Source organism: Anas acuta, chromosome 4 (assembly GCF_963932015.1).
Source record: "Anas acuta chromosome 4, bAnaAcu1.1, whole genome shotgun sequence".
Lineage (NCBI taxonomy): Eukaryota > Metazoa > Chordata > Aves > Anseriformes > Anatidae > Anas > Anas acuta.
The window spans coordinates 72,166,412-72,183,060 of record NC_088982.1 but is presented as its reverse complement, the minus strand read 5'-3'; the positions used below and the strand labels follow the sequence as shown (position 1 = coordinate 72,183,060).

General features: G+C 37.8%; 1 protein-coding gene across 3 annotated transcripts in view; it reads right to left on the bottom strand.

Moving 5' to 3' along the window:
* Positions 1-16,649, bottom strand: part of SEC24B (SEC24 homolog B, COPII coat complex component) — a 43,165-nt gene that overhangs the window by 14,550 nt on the left and 11,966 nt on the right. For 2 of the 3 annotated variants that reach the window (XM_068681957.1, XM_068681955.1), the window contains exons 3-9: positions 15,928-16,113; positions 10,928-11,032; positions 6,980-7,060; positions 4,315-4,499; positions 2,621-2,805; positions 1,369-1,471; positions 337-463 (exon numbers count right to left, since the gene is read on the bottom strand). In XM_068681957.1, the coding sequence (XP_068538058.1) occupies positions 337-463; positions 1,369-1,471; positions 2,621-2,805; positions 4,315-4,499; positions 6,980-7,060; positions 10,928-11,032; positions 15,928-16,113 (972 nt within the window). The remainder of the gene's footprint in view (positions 1-336; positions 464-1,368; positions 1,472-2,620; positions 2,806-4,314; positions 4,500-6,979; positions 7,061-10,927; positions 11,033-15,927; positions 16,114-16,649) is intronic. The other variant, XM_068681956.1, reaches the window with a different exon arrangement.

Genomic DNA, 16,649 nt, shown 5'->3' with positions numbered 1-16,649 from the left:
CTTCAATCTGGATTGCTTATGATAATATCTGGCTTAGATTGCAGACATTAGCTGTCATCATCCTACCATTTGCATATTGCAACAGCACTTGATGGAGTAAGTTCATTTTGTTACAGACGTAATCAGTGTAATTTGATTACGTCCTCTCTGTCTCCCACAGAATTGCAAAAAGACCTTTTCCTTCAGGAAATGCATGCTATGTCTGACTTAAAACCTAGATACTTAAAAAACACATTAAGATCTCTACTGGCCTCCACTTGGAGTACCCCATGGACAGATATGATGCAATTACTTGAAAGAGATATTAATGCAAGCATCCTCATTTACAAAACTTACCATCATTAACTCTGTAGCACAGATTGCATTTCCACCTCCTTTGATCAATGAAAGAAACAAAAGGGTTGATATATGTCCTGCAGGATCTGCATCTCACTATCGTGCTTGATGTTATTACTGGTAATTGCTAAAAAGAAACAAAGGAAAACTGTAACAAAAGGAATGTAATACATTTTACAGAGAACATCACTGCACTGCACAGTGCGTACAAGCTTCAAAAGCCTAGATCCTCTATCATCTTTTATTCTATCTTTTTTTGACCATTTTCATGTAGCAATAACAATGCCTATTAAAAATTCCCTTTAAAATCATAAGTAATACTTAAAATTATCTTAATCCAACCTCATTAATCCTCAATGCAATAAAATCTTTAATGAAATCAAATTACACAGTTATGATAACATGGCTACTATGGTAAGAGAAATTATCAAAGACAGGGTGACTGTTTGACTAACATTGCTAGACAGCAAACCTTACATGTCAAAGAACACACGGGATATGGAAAAAAAAGGTTGCACTAGATAGATATCCACCTTTTAAATAATTATAAACAAACTAGATGGAAAAGAGTGGATTAAGAGTTCTGAACAAGGCTTCAATCGTATATTGTGCTCAGATTCTATTGACAGCAATTATCATGCCAGTAATAGTCCCATTAGCACCTCTTTTCAAGAGAGCAAAGTAAACACCTTTTTAAGAGGTATACGACAGTTCTGAGTCCAACAATCAAAACTTTAATTCAGAGCTTCAGAGAACTACTAGCAAGCAAATCTTGGTTAGTCATTCCAAGAAAAAAAAAAAAAAATGTAAGGGCAGGCATGTCTAAAGCCTTTACAAAGTTCAGTGAGGTAGCAATTGCAAGCTTTCTTTTGCCTCATTTTTAATTTGCAAACTTTGTTTTTTTTTTTTTGGAATTGCTAAATTTAGTTATTATACTTCATTACATTTTCTTCTAAAACAAAACGGGACATATATATACATATATATATATTTGATGCGCATATATATTTTTTAAAAAGTAAGCTACTTTACCGTTAAGTCTCTGAAGGGATGTAGCAACAAACCCAATGGAAGCTTAGCTTTGTTTAATAAAGCCTGTGTCTGTGGAATATTTGTCAGCGTACATCGAAATGAACTGAAAAGAAATAAAAACACTTAGTTGAAAACTTTCAAAAGATGCTAAAAATGTCATATTAACACCTGATTTTAAAGAACTTTGACATTTAAGAAACCACATATTTAATTAAACTGATTTAAAGATACACAAAAGTTACGGAAAATGATTAAAAAATCCTCCTGAAGAATCAAAAAAAATTCCCCAATTTCAGCAATGCAAATACAGAAAAACAAGCTTAAAACAAAGGAAAAAACTGCTTTAGGTACAATGCTCAATTTAAAATGACAGCTTTTATTCATCCTGAAGATTTTTTTTTTTTTAATGAAGTAAAGAACTAAAGGAGAAATACAAAATTTACTAGTTCTCAGAAAGTAAAATTTATGTAAGAAAATGGTAGAAAAGAAGCTCAAATACTGAAAGAGTCATAGCCTTTTATTTTTATTCATGTATGTAAAGAGTAGGATTGACTTCAAGCTTAAAAAAAAAAAGGCACTAAAGAAACCCAAGGCATCAATAGCACAGTCCAAAGTGTTAAATGCCTCAGATTGATTTTGAGGCACCCAGCTGTGCCTCCTGTTTTCTGGTGGGACCATGCACTGTCAATATGGCAGACACCTGAGTTAATCCAGGGCAACGGATATTTATTTTTTAGTTAGAATTAAGATCTTTGTGGGAGAGCAATTTTCGCTGTACCTAGCTGCACTGGACTTGGGAAAGCAGATTAATAATAATTAGAGGTGAAAGTATTCATCGTAATTACAGTATGATGGTGATAGAACATACTCACAGTTTATTTAGTATATTAAGGCATGATCATCATAGTTTTCTGGAACAAAATCCTATGCAATATTATAAAAATATTCCATGAAATGTACTGCATAACATGAAAGTGTTTATTAGCAGATTTTTTTTAGATGGATAAAACAAGATGAAGATTTAGCAGGTTTCTTAATTTTTTAGTAAGTGAACTGTACTCGCACTGCATATAAAGTATTCTGACATATGGATAACTTCAAGTTTTGCAAAAGGATGTAGAGGATTACTTATTTTCAAATGAGTAGGATTATATTAACTTTAACATTTCAAATTAGGAGCATGTTTACATATTTTTTGATGGTTTAAATAATTAATAGTGACTGAACATAGTTCTAGACATACTATACTTACTCTGGACTGCAGTTTAATTTCCTAAGATCAGAATTCAAGTTAGGCACAGGAGCTGGAACTGAAGATACAGGCAAAATATTCCTGTCTTGTGTAAGGTTTACTGGTCTCAAGCCTTCTGGCTGCTGAGAATGCTGTAGACTTAACCCTCCTAAGGAAGAGGACAGCTGGTTCACACCTGGATATTGCTGAAAAAAAGCAAGAGCATTGCAAATCATAAATATACAATCATGTTTATAAAACTCATGACATAAACAGTGGGATCGATAGCACCCTCAGCAAGTTTGCAGATGACACCAAGCTGAGTGGTGCAGTTGATAGAACAGAAGGAAGGGAAGCCACCCAAAGGACCTGGAGAAGCTGGAGAAGTGGGCCCATATGAACTGGATGAGGTTCAACAAATCCAAACACCAGGTGTTGCATCTGGGTTAGGGCAATCCCAGACATGAGCACAGACTGGGAGAAGAATTTATTGAGAGCAGCTCTGCAGAGAAGGACTGGGGGTTCTGGTGGATGCAGAGGTTGACATGAGCTGGCAGTGCTCATGCAAGGCTACCTTCAAAGTCAGATCAGGTTGCTCATAGCCTTGACGAGGCAAATTTTTAAAGTCCCCAGGGACAGAAGATGTCACAGCAAAAAAAGCACACTCTGAGGAATTTGCACTTTTTAAGTCCAACTGGAATTTCACCTGTCGCACCTAGCAATTTTTTGTTCTTTAACAGCACACTCTGGAAAACAACTTAGCTGCATCTTCACTATCATCCACCTGCTACGTGGTTGGAATCTGCAATTAAGATGCCTCCTTCTCATTATGTCTCCTCAATAAAAGAGAGGTCTTGGACTTCATCATAAGCCTCGCTGGTTCTATGAAAGAACATTACAAAGCTGTTGCAAGCTTAGGAGCTCAAAACTAGGTTAAGCTTTGAGTTGTCAATTTAAAACAATTTCAGATTCATTATACATAGTATTTGAATTCAAAGAATGCTATCATAAATAAAGATGATTAACACAGCTTTAAAGAGATCGCTAAGCTGTAAAGTGTTCCAAATTAACACCTGCCAGTACTCAAGTTAGTGCCATTTATCCCTGGAATCAGAAAAAAAAAAGGACAAAAATAGGTCGACAAAGCTATGTTGAACAGAATAATTTCTTTCAACTGGATAAAAAAATACTTTGTCAGATTTTACATTACCTTTATAACAATGAAAGCCCTCAATTCTGACTGTTACATACTTCCTTATTGTATTACACTCAGATCAATAAGGAATTCTGATCATGTACAGCAGTAGTTTTGATGGGTTTGCTTGCTGGGCCTTATTTTAGAAAGAGCGGGATATAAAAAACAGAAGCTTTTGTTTTCTACACCAGGGGTACTGCTATGAGCAAACGTGTGCTAGGTGATAAGGAACTTCATAAGACACTTTGTAACAGTTTCCTATCAATAAAGGACAGGTCTTTAAAACAATAAACCTTAAAACTGTGACTGCTATCAATAACCGGTAAAGCAAACTGGCTAAGCCTGATTATTTGGAGATACACTTAAAATCTTACTTCAGAAGCCTTCTAGTAAGAAGTTAACACTAGTGCTATGACATGAGCATTATAGTCAACATTTATTGGTCCAGAAGCTGTAAAAATAACACTTGAAAAGACTTTTCACTACTTCATCAAGTAACTTCTAAAATAAAAATATGAACCTGTGGATAATGCTGAAACCCAGGATGGTGGCCTGGATTACTGGGCTGCTGCACAGGAGTAGGTGACGCTGTATTTTGGTAGCCAGGCTGCAGTGCTGGATATCCATAACCAAAGGGCTTGGAAGTTTTTGATGTCTGGGGGGTTGCTGGAGCAGGAACTGGGCTGCTGGTCACAGAACGTGTCTCTGGAAGGACAAAAAAAAAATCCCACAGATATTCAATATACTTTCTATTTCTTAGTTTCTATGTAAACTCCCGAATGCTTAACAAGCAACACTTTTTCCACTTATAATTTTTTGCATTATCCATCAAGATTTTCTTAATCTTCATTGACTATATAAAAAATTATAAGCCATTAGCAAGTAAGAGTACTGGAGCTGATGCTGATAAGGAGGGTATACTTGGGAAGATAACCACAGACTTATATGTTTATTAAGATAAACTTCAAAATATTGTTCTACCAAAACAAAACAAACCCACAGCTTTCAAAAAAGCATCGCAACTGAAAAGTAAATATGTAAAAAACGTAAAAATGATTAAAAAAATGGAAAGTAAGAAGTAAATATATATATAAGAAGTCCAACCCCACCCTTGTAACTACATTATATTCCAAGATTTACCCTTGACATAAATGGCAGAAGAGACTATTCATGCTCAGTCTCTCTAGGCACTTTTGAATACTTTTAAAACATAAGGTTGACATGAAAGAACTTTCTCTAAATGTAGAGAGAGTTCCTTTCTTGAAGTAACTCAAGTATATCCCTGCAGCAGTTTGGTCTCACTGTTGTTAAAGATTAAACTGAAGCAACATATAGTCCTCAAATCATAGAGAATCCAACAGCTGTAAAGAGACAGAACTACTCCTGCACCTGGGGCGCAATAATCCAAAGCAGAGCTACAGGCTGGGGGATGAGTGGTTGGAGAGCTGCCAGGCAGAGAAGGACCTGGGAGTGATGGTGTACAGTCGGCTGAATACGAGCCAGCAGTGTGCTCAGGTGGCCAAGAAGGCCAACGGCATCCTGGCTTGTATCAGAAACAGTGTGACCAGCAGGGCTAGGGAGGTGATCGTCCCCCTGTACTCGGCTCTGGTGAGGCTGCACCTCGAGTACTGTGTTCAGTTTTGGGCCCCTCGCTACAAGAAGGACATCGAGGTGCTTGAGCGGGTCCAGAGAAGGGCGACGAAGCTGGTGAGGGGCCTGGAGAACAAGTCCTATGAGGAGCGGCTGAAGGAGCTGGGCTTGTTCAGCCTGGAGAAAAGGAGGCTCAGGGGCGACCTTATCACACTGTAGAGGTACCTCAAAGGAGGCTGTAGCGAGGTGGGGGTTGGTCTGTTATCCCATGTGCCTGTTGACAGGACGAGGGGGAATGGGCTTAAGTTGCACCAGGGGAGTTTTAGGTTGGATGTTAGGAAGAACTTCTTTACCAAAAGGGTTGTGAGGCATTGGAATGGGCTCCCCAGGAAGTGGTGGAGTCACCATCCCAAGAGGGTTTTAAAAGATGTTTAGATGTAGAGCTTAGAGATATGGTTTACTGGAGGACTGGTTAGTGTTAGGTCACAGGTTGGACTACGTGATCTAGAGGTCTCTTCCAACCTGGACAATTCTGTGATACTCAAGAACTGAATGCCTTCAAATACAAGGTAAGTTTCAGAAGGATTCAGACTTGGTAAAACCTGCAGGGGAGTGGCAGGTGGATCACTCATGAAACCAACCTCTCAGAAACTGGGTTTGGCTTGGGCAGTTGGGGTGGGGATCTCTTAAAGCTGATCCTGTTACTCTCAAGGAACAAGCTGTTTTTAGAATATGCCTTCAGCAGGACCAAGAAGCTTACTTAGTAGCTAAGAAATTAAAATTCATAATCCTGCAGCCATGCCTTTTCTGCCCTTTAACTGCAAGAGCTAGACCCTATATGGACAGCGGCATCAAGATCTTGACAGACTTCACTTTAACGAGGAACCCATCACCTAAGCAAACTACTGTGACATTTTCCCAGGTCAGAGCAATGCCAGAGGCAGACAGGCCCCAAATTAATCTGATCATTTAGAATATTAACTAACATATCTACAAGGAACAGAATCTTTGCCACCTATTCCCAATAGGAGATTTCAAGACTGTTAGTCTGGTAGTAAGATCATGTAGTATAAACCTGACACTCCTGATATTTCTAGAGATAAAAATAAGTGACATAGCATCCATATTTTTCCCATTTTCTTTATATGTAGAAAAAAATAGAAGAAAATAACCTGATCCAAGCATCTCTGCAAACTGTTATCTTTGGTCTCTCAAAACGTCAGTGGCGTGTGTCAACTACTATCAGCTACTGATGCCAACACAATCAGGCAAACAGCATAATCTAGAGAAAGATACCTGCTTTCACACAGAGCATACTTTCGGCACTAGCCTCAATATTACAACAGAAAGTATGACTTAGGATACAGGGAGGTTTTATTAAATTATTTGTCCAACTTTAGCGTTAAAACAGATTTTAAAAAGCAAGCTTGGTTCTCTCTGATGATTTGCACCCTTCCACACATAGGTGAAAGGCAACTCCTCTAAACTGTTAATTAATAATAATCGACATCAAAATCAGGAAAAAAATCATAGCAAACATTTAAGTCAATTTAAACAAACCATTTGAAATCAACATGCAACAACAAATGGCTCACCTGGATAGCCACCTCCTTCCAGGGCATCGTAATTGTTCAGAACAGGAGAGGCACTGCTAGTAGTAGAAGAACTATCAATTGCTAGGGAGGGAAAAAAATAAAGTTAGGTGACTCAGAAACAGCACATTTTTGAAAAAAATTTAAAGAAAGACCAAGATATTTTCAAAAAAAATTATATAAGAAACTGAAGAAAGATTCTGGGGGAGAAAAGAAAAAGGGAAGACCACTTCAGCCCTATAACTTGAAAGCAATTATCACTGCAAAAAGGAGAGGGTAAAAATAAAAAAGAGATAAACAATCAGCATGGTATTAAGCAAGCACACATACACCAAACATCAAAAGAAAGAAAAATGGGAGGACAAAAGCAATGAAAAAAAGTTGTTCCTTGAAACAAACAAAAAAAATTCTAATAAATTATCACGTGTTTCTAGACTATGTGAAATGAATTAGCATATGACATTGTTAAACTAGTCTCTGTCATGATTTCCTTCATGACACAAGATTCCTGTTGCCTTCAGAACAATCACATACCATTCCCACTCCAGGCAAAACGGATGCATTTAATTCTTTCTTCCTTTCTCTACTGTTGTTATTCAGAGCTTCTTTTGGTTTTGATGTAAAGCTAATTTCTACTGAAATGGAATGAGCAAGTCTGGTACAGCCAAAAGTAACTACGTAAGAAGTACCTGGGCTAAAGTAATGAAAATAACTTGTCAAAATTATAAAGAGAAGATGGACGAGCACATGCTGATTGGTTCTGGAGGGACTGCTGATGCTTAATTCATAGTTTACCCTATGCACATATTCTGAATATCTGACTGTAAAACATTACATGAAAATATATTTTAAAATATTTCTACTGGTGCCATTTTATGTACATTTCCAAAGAAAAAGGGCTAAGGAGATGAAATGTACGTGCTCCTTAACAAAAACAGGCCATGAAATTTAACAGAAATGAAATAATACGTCAGAATTAAAAATAAAATAAAATAACTTTTGTGGCAAGACAAGCAGAACAGATGCAGAGGAGAGATGCTGACACTGCTCTACTCAGAAGGATCAACCGTGACCACATATCCCTTTGCGAAGCCAAAACTATTTCAAGGGAAACACTTCAGTGGCCAAACACTTGAGATTCAATCCCCCCTCAACTGATGTTTCCAAGTAAAGATGCTCCTGCAGCTGTGTGAATATAACATCACTGAAATCTAGGAAACATTATTAATATCAAGGCAACATTATGACTGTATAGAATATTTTTGAGCATGTTGTCTTTAAAGCGTTCAGGTAAGAAATAGAAAAACAGGTCCAAAAATTAACGATAGATTTTACATTAAAAAAACAGAAACACATATATATAAAATAACACTGTGAAACTTATACATCAGTTTCCAGTCCTGTATCCCCCACACCCTCAAATTTCCCTTTGGTTTTGAGCTTTTTAAATTAATGTAAGTGCAATATTTATTTAGTTATTATTATTTATTCTATGAAGTGAAAGAAACAGGATGCATTATTTTGTGTTCTATCATGAGTAAGAACATGGCTTTTCTAGATTTGGACAGTCCTTCTACTGAAAAGCCAAAATACAGTTTTACTAGGTCAAGAAGATCAAGATTTAAGAGTCTAACTAATTGTTTTCATCTGACCAGAAGAATTTTTCTGCATTTCCAAAAAATACCAGAAGGATACATGCACAGCTTGGAACAGCTGAGACTAGTTCAAGCTTTCTGATTTAACTATTGTGTCACTGGATACAGTTTTCTCCACAACAAATTGTATTCATAAAATCTTACCCATCTCTAACACAACTCCATGTAAAATTAGTTTATTCTTTTCCCTAGCAAGATATTAATGACACAATGACTTACTAAAAAGGAAATATTATATACTTCAAGTCCTGCTGGAACAGGTAAGAGTTCCAGCATAATCTGGCAAATATGCAGAAGTAGAAAATATTTCAAATACATGCTATAATTAATCAGCTTAGTCATATTTCTACTAAAAAAATGAACAAACAAAAAAGCCTCATTTTTAACGTACAGGTAAGTTGTATTCAAAGCAAAATTTCGGATACTTCAAAATATAGAAAGGTCTGCTTAGCGAAATAACATGAATTCTTACTGAGCATCCTATATACTTACTGAAGACCTTACACATAAGGCCTTTCCTTCTCATGGTTATTCTATTTTCTTAAGGCACTGATGCCTACAAGAATTATGTTATGCCCCATTTGTTTTTCTCCTGGTGAATATCTGGTTCTCTACAAAAACAATGAGTTCTGCAGTTTCCTGCACACTAGGTTCAGACTCTAAGCTGGCCACACATATCTGAAATCTCACCGATTCTTCTTCGACAAAAAACACAGGAACTTCCACAAAATGAAACAGTTGTCCTTTGCTTAAATGAAACGATGACAGCTGTCAATTTGCTTTAGTACTGTAAGCACCAAGCAAGAGAATGCATTAGGAAAAAGGGGAAAGAAAAGGTTTAAAAAGAAAAAAAAATAGAAAACTGACTAGACAGAAACAATGCTTATAAAATACTTTTAGGATTATGTAATTATTTACATCAATATGACTTACACTTTTACACAGTTTGTTCAACTGTTTTGCAATGTAGTCAGAGATGTAACTTCAAAAAAAGAAAAAAAAAGCTTTGAGGAGCTTTGTAAACAGACAACCAGATGTACAACACCTGTTCTTCATAAAACCACTTGCATATCCTGAGCTAGAAATCTGTTAGGATTTACATTCACCCCTGGTGATTGCGCATAAACCAGGAAGTTTATGGGCCTGGGTGCCCTTTCATTCTTCTGCATAAGAAATTCAACTACAACAGTAGCTCAAAGGCTAGGATTTTAGCAGAAGTACAGAACTTGAGAAATACAGGTGGCAGAAAGCATGCAAACTGTCTCTGGTAAGTTTAGGGAACAACATAAGGAGAAAAAGGTTGCAGCTGACAAAAATTGGACATCTCCTTTGACAGAAGCCTTGGGATGAGATTAGACAAAGATACTTATCTGCAGAAAACTCACTAGGGAGCCCTGCAAGAAAAAAAGAAAGACACCAAAAAACCACAACTCTCCCTGTTCTTTTAACCCATTCTGAAGAACTGGTCCAAACGGCAGCTGCATCAAAACTGCCAAAGCAAACTTTGTTTTGCATTAGTCAGAAGAAAAAAACAAAAACCCCAACACGACTCAAGAAACTAAGGTAGCAAGAGGCACTGAGCTAGTTTTTAAAACCAGGAAATTTTGACAAATACAGACAGAATCCTTGCAGCCAAGAACATGACATTTCAATCAAGCAGGACAAACTGCTTCTTAAAAACATGAAATGCACTTATTAATTTCCCCGCAAAGCGAGCAGGATAAAACTTAATCTTCCTGAATTGCAGAGATGTGCCATAGGAGGAGGAAGAAAAGCAGCACAAATGAATTCACTGCCTTAAAATAAACATACTTATCACCTTCCAGTATTTACTACCTTAATTATAAGACTTCTCCATATATAGAATGGGAAGCCAGGTAAACACTGTTTAATGTAATGATAAAAAGGGTATGTAGTTGATTAATTTGTAAAACAAACAATTATCAGTCTGTACCTCTATGGCTTGGTATATTTGCTTAAGAGTTTAAAGCCCACTGCAAATGGAAATGGTAGAACTCGGGGAGTCTTTTAGGTTGTGAATATTATGTAATGAGACATATAAAATGTCTGATATTAATATGACAGAAAAAACACACCAAAACATTTGATGGCCACTGCTGAACCCCTTTTTGTTTACTCTACTAGTAACATTTGGAAAATTTCTAGTTAATTCGATACGTGATGAGTCAGAGCAACTTTCTACCTTAATGGAGGAAAAATAATTTCAGAGGATGGAAATATGGAACAAAACTTGAGTAGGAAGAGAACAAGATACTGGTGTAAAGCTAAAGCCAACCTGCTTCCTCATCCTCCTCATCCTCTTCCTCATCATCTGAACTTGATGACAAGGGAGCTGGTGCAGAGCTAGCTTGATTATTAACATATCCACCATACTGCATGCCTGTGAAGTGGAAAGCACAAACATAAGAGTCAGACAGACAGGAAAGATGAAAAACAAAAGTCACAAATCATTGCATTAAAAGTGAGAGAAACCAGCCATTCCAGAGAAAATCCCAACATGCAGATAGTTAATTCTACAACCCTTGACCATCTACAGCACCAGACCCATAGTTCCTATGTGAACTATGTACGGCAGAAGCAGTTTTTAGTGGGCTAGTTAAGTATTAGTAGCATACAGAAGTTAGCAAAAAGTTTGTGTGTGTGTAAATTATTAAAAACGTATGTTGAAAGTCTATGTGTACGCATCAGTTTGGTCACTGGAATACTTTCGTAAAGTGATATGCATGGATAAATGTGTTCTTTCCCAGGTAACTTTAAACTGCATTATTAAAACATTGATATTCAACTTCAGCTTAGCACGCCTGCCTTTCTAAGGCAGCAGGCATTCACTTTGGAATTCTGAACACAGCCAGAGATCAATGAAACAAACTGCTGCTGCAGCGTGTTACGGGTACAAATGTACACTCCAGCTACACATCCAGTGAAATTTTCATCAGGTGAACCTGAAACTTAGTGTTATTTTAAAATGGTGCCTAAATTCACGCTCATAGACACATTTCAGCACATAAAGACACTGCCCACTGGCGACAACTCACAGGCACCTCCAAACCATGTAACCATTTAACACATACATGAACAACACACAAAAGCAGCACATACACATACCATTTTTAAACAGAGTAAAGCAGCACACAGCAATGGCTCATAATTAATGTGTGACATTACTAGTGCAGCCCTAACACTTCCAAGAAATCTCACACTTCTCTTGGTGTGGGGCAGTGTTAGAAAAGATTTTAATACATGTTTGCAGTCAGGCAGAGACATCCTTGGAAGAAATGTCACTTTCTCTCCCAGCAATCCAGTGGGCCATGATTGCAAAAAAATATCTTAAGGCTTCAAAATACAGGAGTTTGGATTTTTTTTCCCCTGTAGAAACACTGTGTCAGCATCACTCTGATGTATTTTTTTCTAATTTTATTTTAACACTATAATGCACTACAGAAGTGTTGTAGCTACTTCAAACAATCTGAAACCACTGTGGCATTTCACCTTCCCCTGACCCAAAACATATCTGCTATACCAATCTTTGTTTTGTGTAATGCACAGACTACAAATGCTGTTATTTTCATGTCTTCTTAAAAAATGGTTATGAATAAACGCAAGAGGACAGCTTTACTTTCACTTATGAAAAACAGCAGTCAAGGCGAAGAGCATCCGTTCAGAGATAAAGAGAAAATAGAACAAAACCCTATTGCAACATCCTTGGGAAGCTGTAACTTTGATACAGAGTTTAGAGGAAGGAGAGGCTGGTAGTATTTCACTTCATCTGGTGCATATCGCTCCCATGACTCCGGTCAAATTTCTCCATAATACAAGGCACAATGATGAAGGCAACCAAGGCACAATACTTCAGTTGCTCTGTGCTGTTAACACACAGAACTAACTCGACTGCTTCATATTCTCATCTTTTATAAAAGGCACTGGGTGCACTCAATACAGAGGATTGGAAAAAAAAACAACAAACAACAACCCCAAATCAGACCCCAGCTGAAGAGAACACATTTTTTTCTCAGGCCTAGGAGAATTCTGTGTTATGGTGAAGGAGAAAAATCAACTTAAAACCATTAACGTGCAAGTAATGGGAAAAAGATTCAGAGCAGAACAGGATAACAAGAGATGCAGTGTAACATAAACGTAGAGTCCAAGCGAAAGAAGCTCAGCCCAGCGTGAGTGCAAAGACAGAGCTCCGACACAGCACATCAACAGGGCAAGAAGAAGTAGATGTGCCTGGAAAGGGCACAGCATTGCAAACGTGCCAAGCGCAGGCCAAAGGAAGGAAAGGAGTGAACCAGTCATTCTGCTACGCCCCTTTGGAGGAATGCTTTTTGGAAAAACAAACAAGCAAGCAAAGAAAACCCTATTGCTAACAGCCTGCCTTTTCCAGTTACTGGTCAGAAATACAGACGAGCGATAAAAACATGCAAGTGCCAGGATTAAGTAATGACAAACTGTGCCATTATGAGGTCTGGAGGCAGGACTGGTTTGACTCTCAGCTGCCTAAGGAGTTTGGGTGTATCTATTTTTGTTGCCAGCAGTGCTCCCAATTTCTGCGTTTAGGATACTGTAGCATTCTGCTAGCACAACTGTCCGGGATAACAAACAAATCTGGGAGCTGATCTGGCCAAAAAATAAACTAATTTTAAAAGTCAGGCTGAGATGGGGAAGCCTCCCATCCTGGTCCGCAGCCCAAAGACAGCCCCAGTGGACAGCACATGGGAGAAAGCAAGCGAAGGACACCCATGGGGGGGCTGAACACAGCAATTTAAGTGTCACCACACTGATCCAATCACCCTGTTCTGCTCGGTATCTTTTACAGTAGCCAAAACTTGTTAAAATCTTCCACTCTTAGAAGTGTGAAAGCTTACTTTGAGATCATTATTTATTTTGAGTGAGATTACTTCACACATCTGGCTTAAAATGCAACCACAAACAAACAGCTGTCAACCCTGTTGGTAGTGCCCCTGTATTACAGCAACAGCACACTAATGCTTTATCCCACCTTATTTTACAGACACCTGTAAACGTCTGCGGGAGGAAGCAAAAGGCTAAACAGTGGTAAGGACTCATTTGTCTGAAATAAACCAACGATTTAGGTATTTTAAGCAACGACCACTCACCATGAAAGACTCACGTGGGCTACGTTTCATAATAGAAGCCCCACCAAAAATGAAATAACTGCATGCAACAATAAACTATATTCTAAAGCTCTTTAACTGCCTCTCTACTCATTAACCCTCATATTTTCCATTGCACATACCATGACATTAAAAACACCCTACTATTCTATTCCCAACAGTAATTTTTATGAAACGAACCCTCCTTTTCTCCACTCTTGAACTCTTTGCTTTACATTATTTTCATTTACTCAACAGCTCCTCTCATCATCACAAATCCTACAGAAGTCTCTAAGGTCCTGATAGGAGACAGGCACTCCAAAGTTCATCTCTAGGATGTCATTTTCAAGTGGATAGGTTTATCTGCATTAACTCAATATGGATATTTATAGAAGGAATGTGAATGAAACAGGTTTAATACAGTTTAAGTGTTTTTTTTTCTCCTCTGTTAGAATTTAGTCAACCAAATAATTACAATACTTTAATACTGCATAAGAATGCTCACACCGGGGCTTAAAACAAACAAACCAACAATTCAAATTGTTTTTTCCAGAATGCTTCCACGTAGACAACATCACTGCATAACATGACTTAAAAAAAGACAAAATTTTTAAAAAATTCAGTCTATTTCATCACTGCCTGAGAAACACTTGGAATTCTGACAACCCAGAGAAATATTCAGATGCGTTCAATTTTTCAGGGTATTAATTTCAGCAAATGAATTTATCGCACTTAATTGTTGATGAAGTTTCACAAGAATACAGCATGTATTTGAGAGTCCTAAAAAGAATCCAATTGCAAAAAGTTTAAAGTTTTCTAATGTTTTCTAAAAATATCATCTAAGTACAGAGACACGTGTGATGACAGATATGGATTTATTATTGCTTAATGTAAATGCAACCAGATGGATTCCAACTCTTGTTGACTTTGCTTTATGCTCCTGACACATATATTTATAGGGTTGGTTATAAAGCATGCTCATTCATCTTCATACATACTGCACATTAAGGCAAGCACAATCTAACAGCTAAAATCCATTTTGTCATTTGAAGCATTTTTGCTGTTTCTTTGGAAGTTGAGCAAGAGCTTATTCGAGAAAACACATTTGCGGAACAACTAAATTCTACCCTGTACCAAAGCAAACTATAAAACTGTGCAAGAAACAAACACAATTAGAAAAACTGAGTTGTTTTCCTTGAAATGGTACGCTGTACATAGGTCTTGGTAGCAATTAATAATTATTTTTATAAAATAAACAGAACCAATTCACAAGCAAATTATTTCTTTACAGTCCCTAACTCACTGGAAAAAAAAAAATAAAAAAGAAATGGAGGAAAGGAAAAATTAGGACATTTACGACAGGGGGCTTTGAAAGTTAAGAATAAAAAGCATGCTGTGACTATCAAAAATTATTTTGAGAATTATTTTGAAGGCTAGCTGTACCACCTTGCTCTGGACAAAAATCAGTGTGTAGGGCACATGTAGACACTAAGTTACGTCTCCAAAAGAATTTTAAATCCTGAAGTTCCCAAGAGAAAACATATCAAAATGAAATCACTGCAATAAAGTAGATTTGGAATACTAGACACAAACATTTAACAGTCTAAAGAGCAAGTCAAAACATCAGGGCAAAATTCACATGGCAAAAGAAGGCTCAAGACCCAACTGATTCTTTGTCAACAGGCTACCAAGGGGAGAATGGGAAGAAGTTCAGTAAGAACCCCCTGTTCTCCAACAAGAAACCCTGCAGCAGCTTTCCAAAGGAGCTTGCAGATAGGGATTGAGAAGACAATTTCATTATTTCTAGTTTAAGTCTGCTTTTGCAACAAACTGATAACAAAAGATCCTTTTAGGACCTTCTTCTAAGTCAAAATAGTGAGAAACTTTTTAGAAAAACAAGAGCACTAAGAGAAAGGCGTTGTAAGGAAGAGACGCGGGCAAGCCAAAGACAGTGTACAGCTAGGAAATCAAACAGAAGAGCTAAAAAGAAAAAGACAGAACAACAGACCTACAGAACGAGAGCTCTCAGGAGCCTGACGAAGACACAAGAGCAGTACTCTTGTCAGACAAACATAAAAGAGCAATAAAGCTTCCAGCATTCACATGTGCACGTGGAACAGGCCAGAAGTCTGTATTACAACCTCCCATTCCCTTTTAGTACCTTCCTGAAGAGCTGACTCAGGTGGCTGTGTGACAGAGGGGGACGATCGTGGCTGTGAAGCAAGTCCTGAAGCAGATGTCCTTGCTGAGGAGATCACAGCAGGGGAAGCAGATGTTCCCACCCCAGGCTTGGTGAACTGAACGCCCTGGCTTGCGGAGTGCACAGGCTGTACAGAATCAACGCCACCTGAAAAGGGAAGAAAGCACAAACACCATTTGTATCTGCACAGGCAAGTACACAATGCAAGCCACTGTATGTAATGTTGGTTTCACAGGGACTACAAGAACACGGTACTTCGGAGAGATGCCATCATACAAGTAAATAGGAAAGAGGAGGTTATCTTTTTTTTTAACGTTAAAGGTTTGTAATTTAAAGAACTCCACTAAAATTAACAGATTGTTCAACAGCAAAAAAAGGAAGACACAATGCAGCATTAAAAGACCAAGCAGAAGCTGAAGTAATCCATTTTTGTCCCCAAAACACAATGCTTTCACAGGTTCCTCTTCCTAGGTAAGAGGAACAGAGCACACACACGATCCCTCCCCAACAATACTCATCCCAGCAGCAGGAAACCTGCGAGGCAGCTGCGTAGCACAGCAGCAATCTGCCTCCCCTGCAGGCTAGGAGCTTTGCAATTTCGTTACTCAATTATGAGACCCATATTCTAAGCAATCTGCTTCAATCAGCCCTGAGTATGCCACAGAACTTCTGGTGTGTTTTAA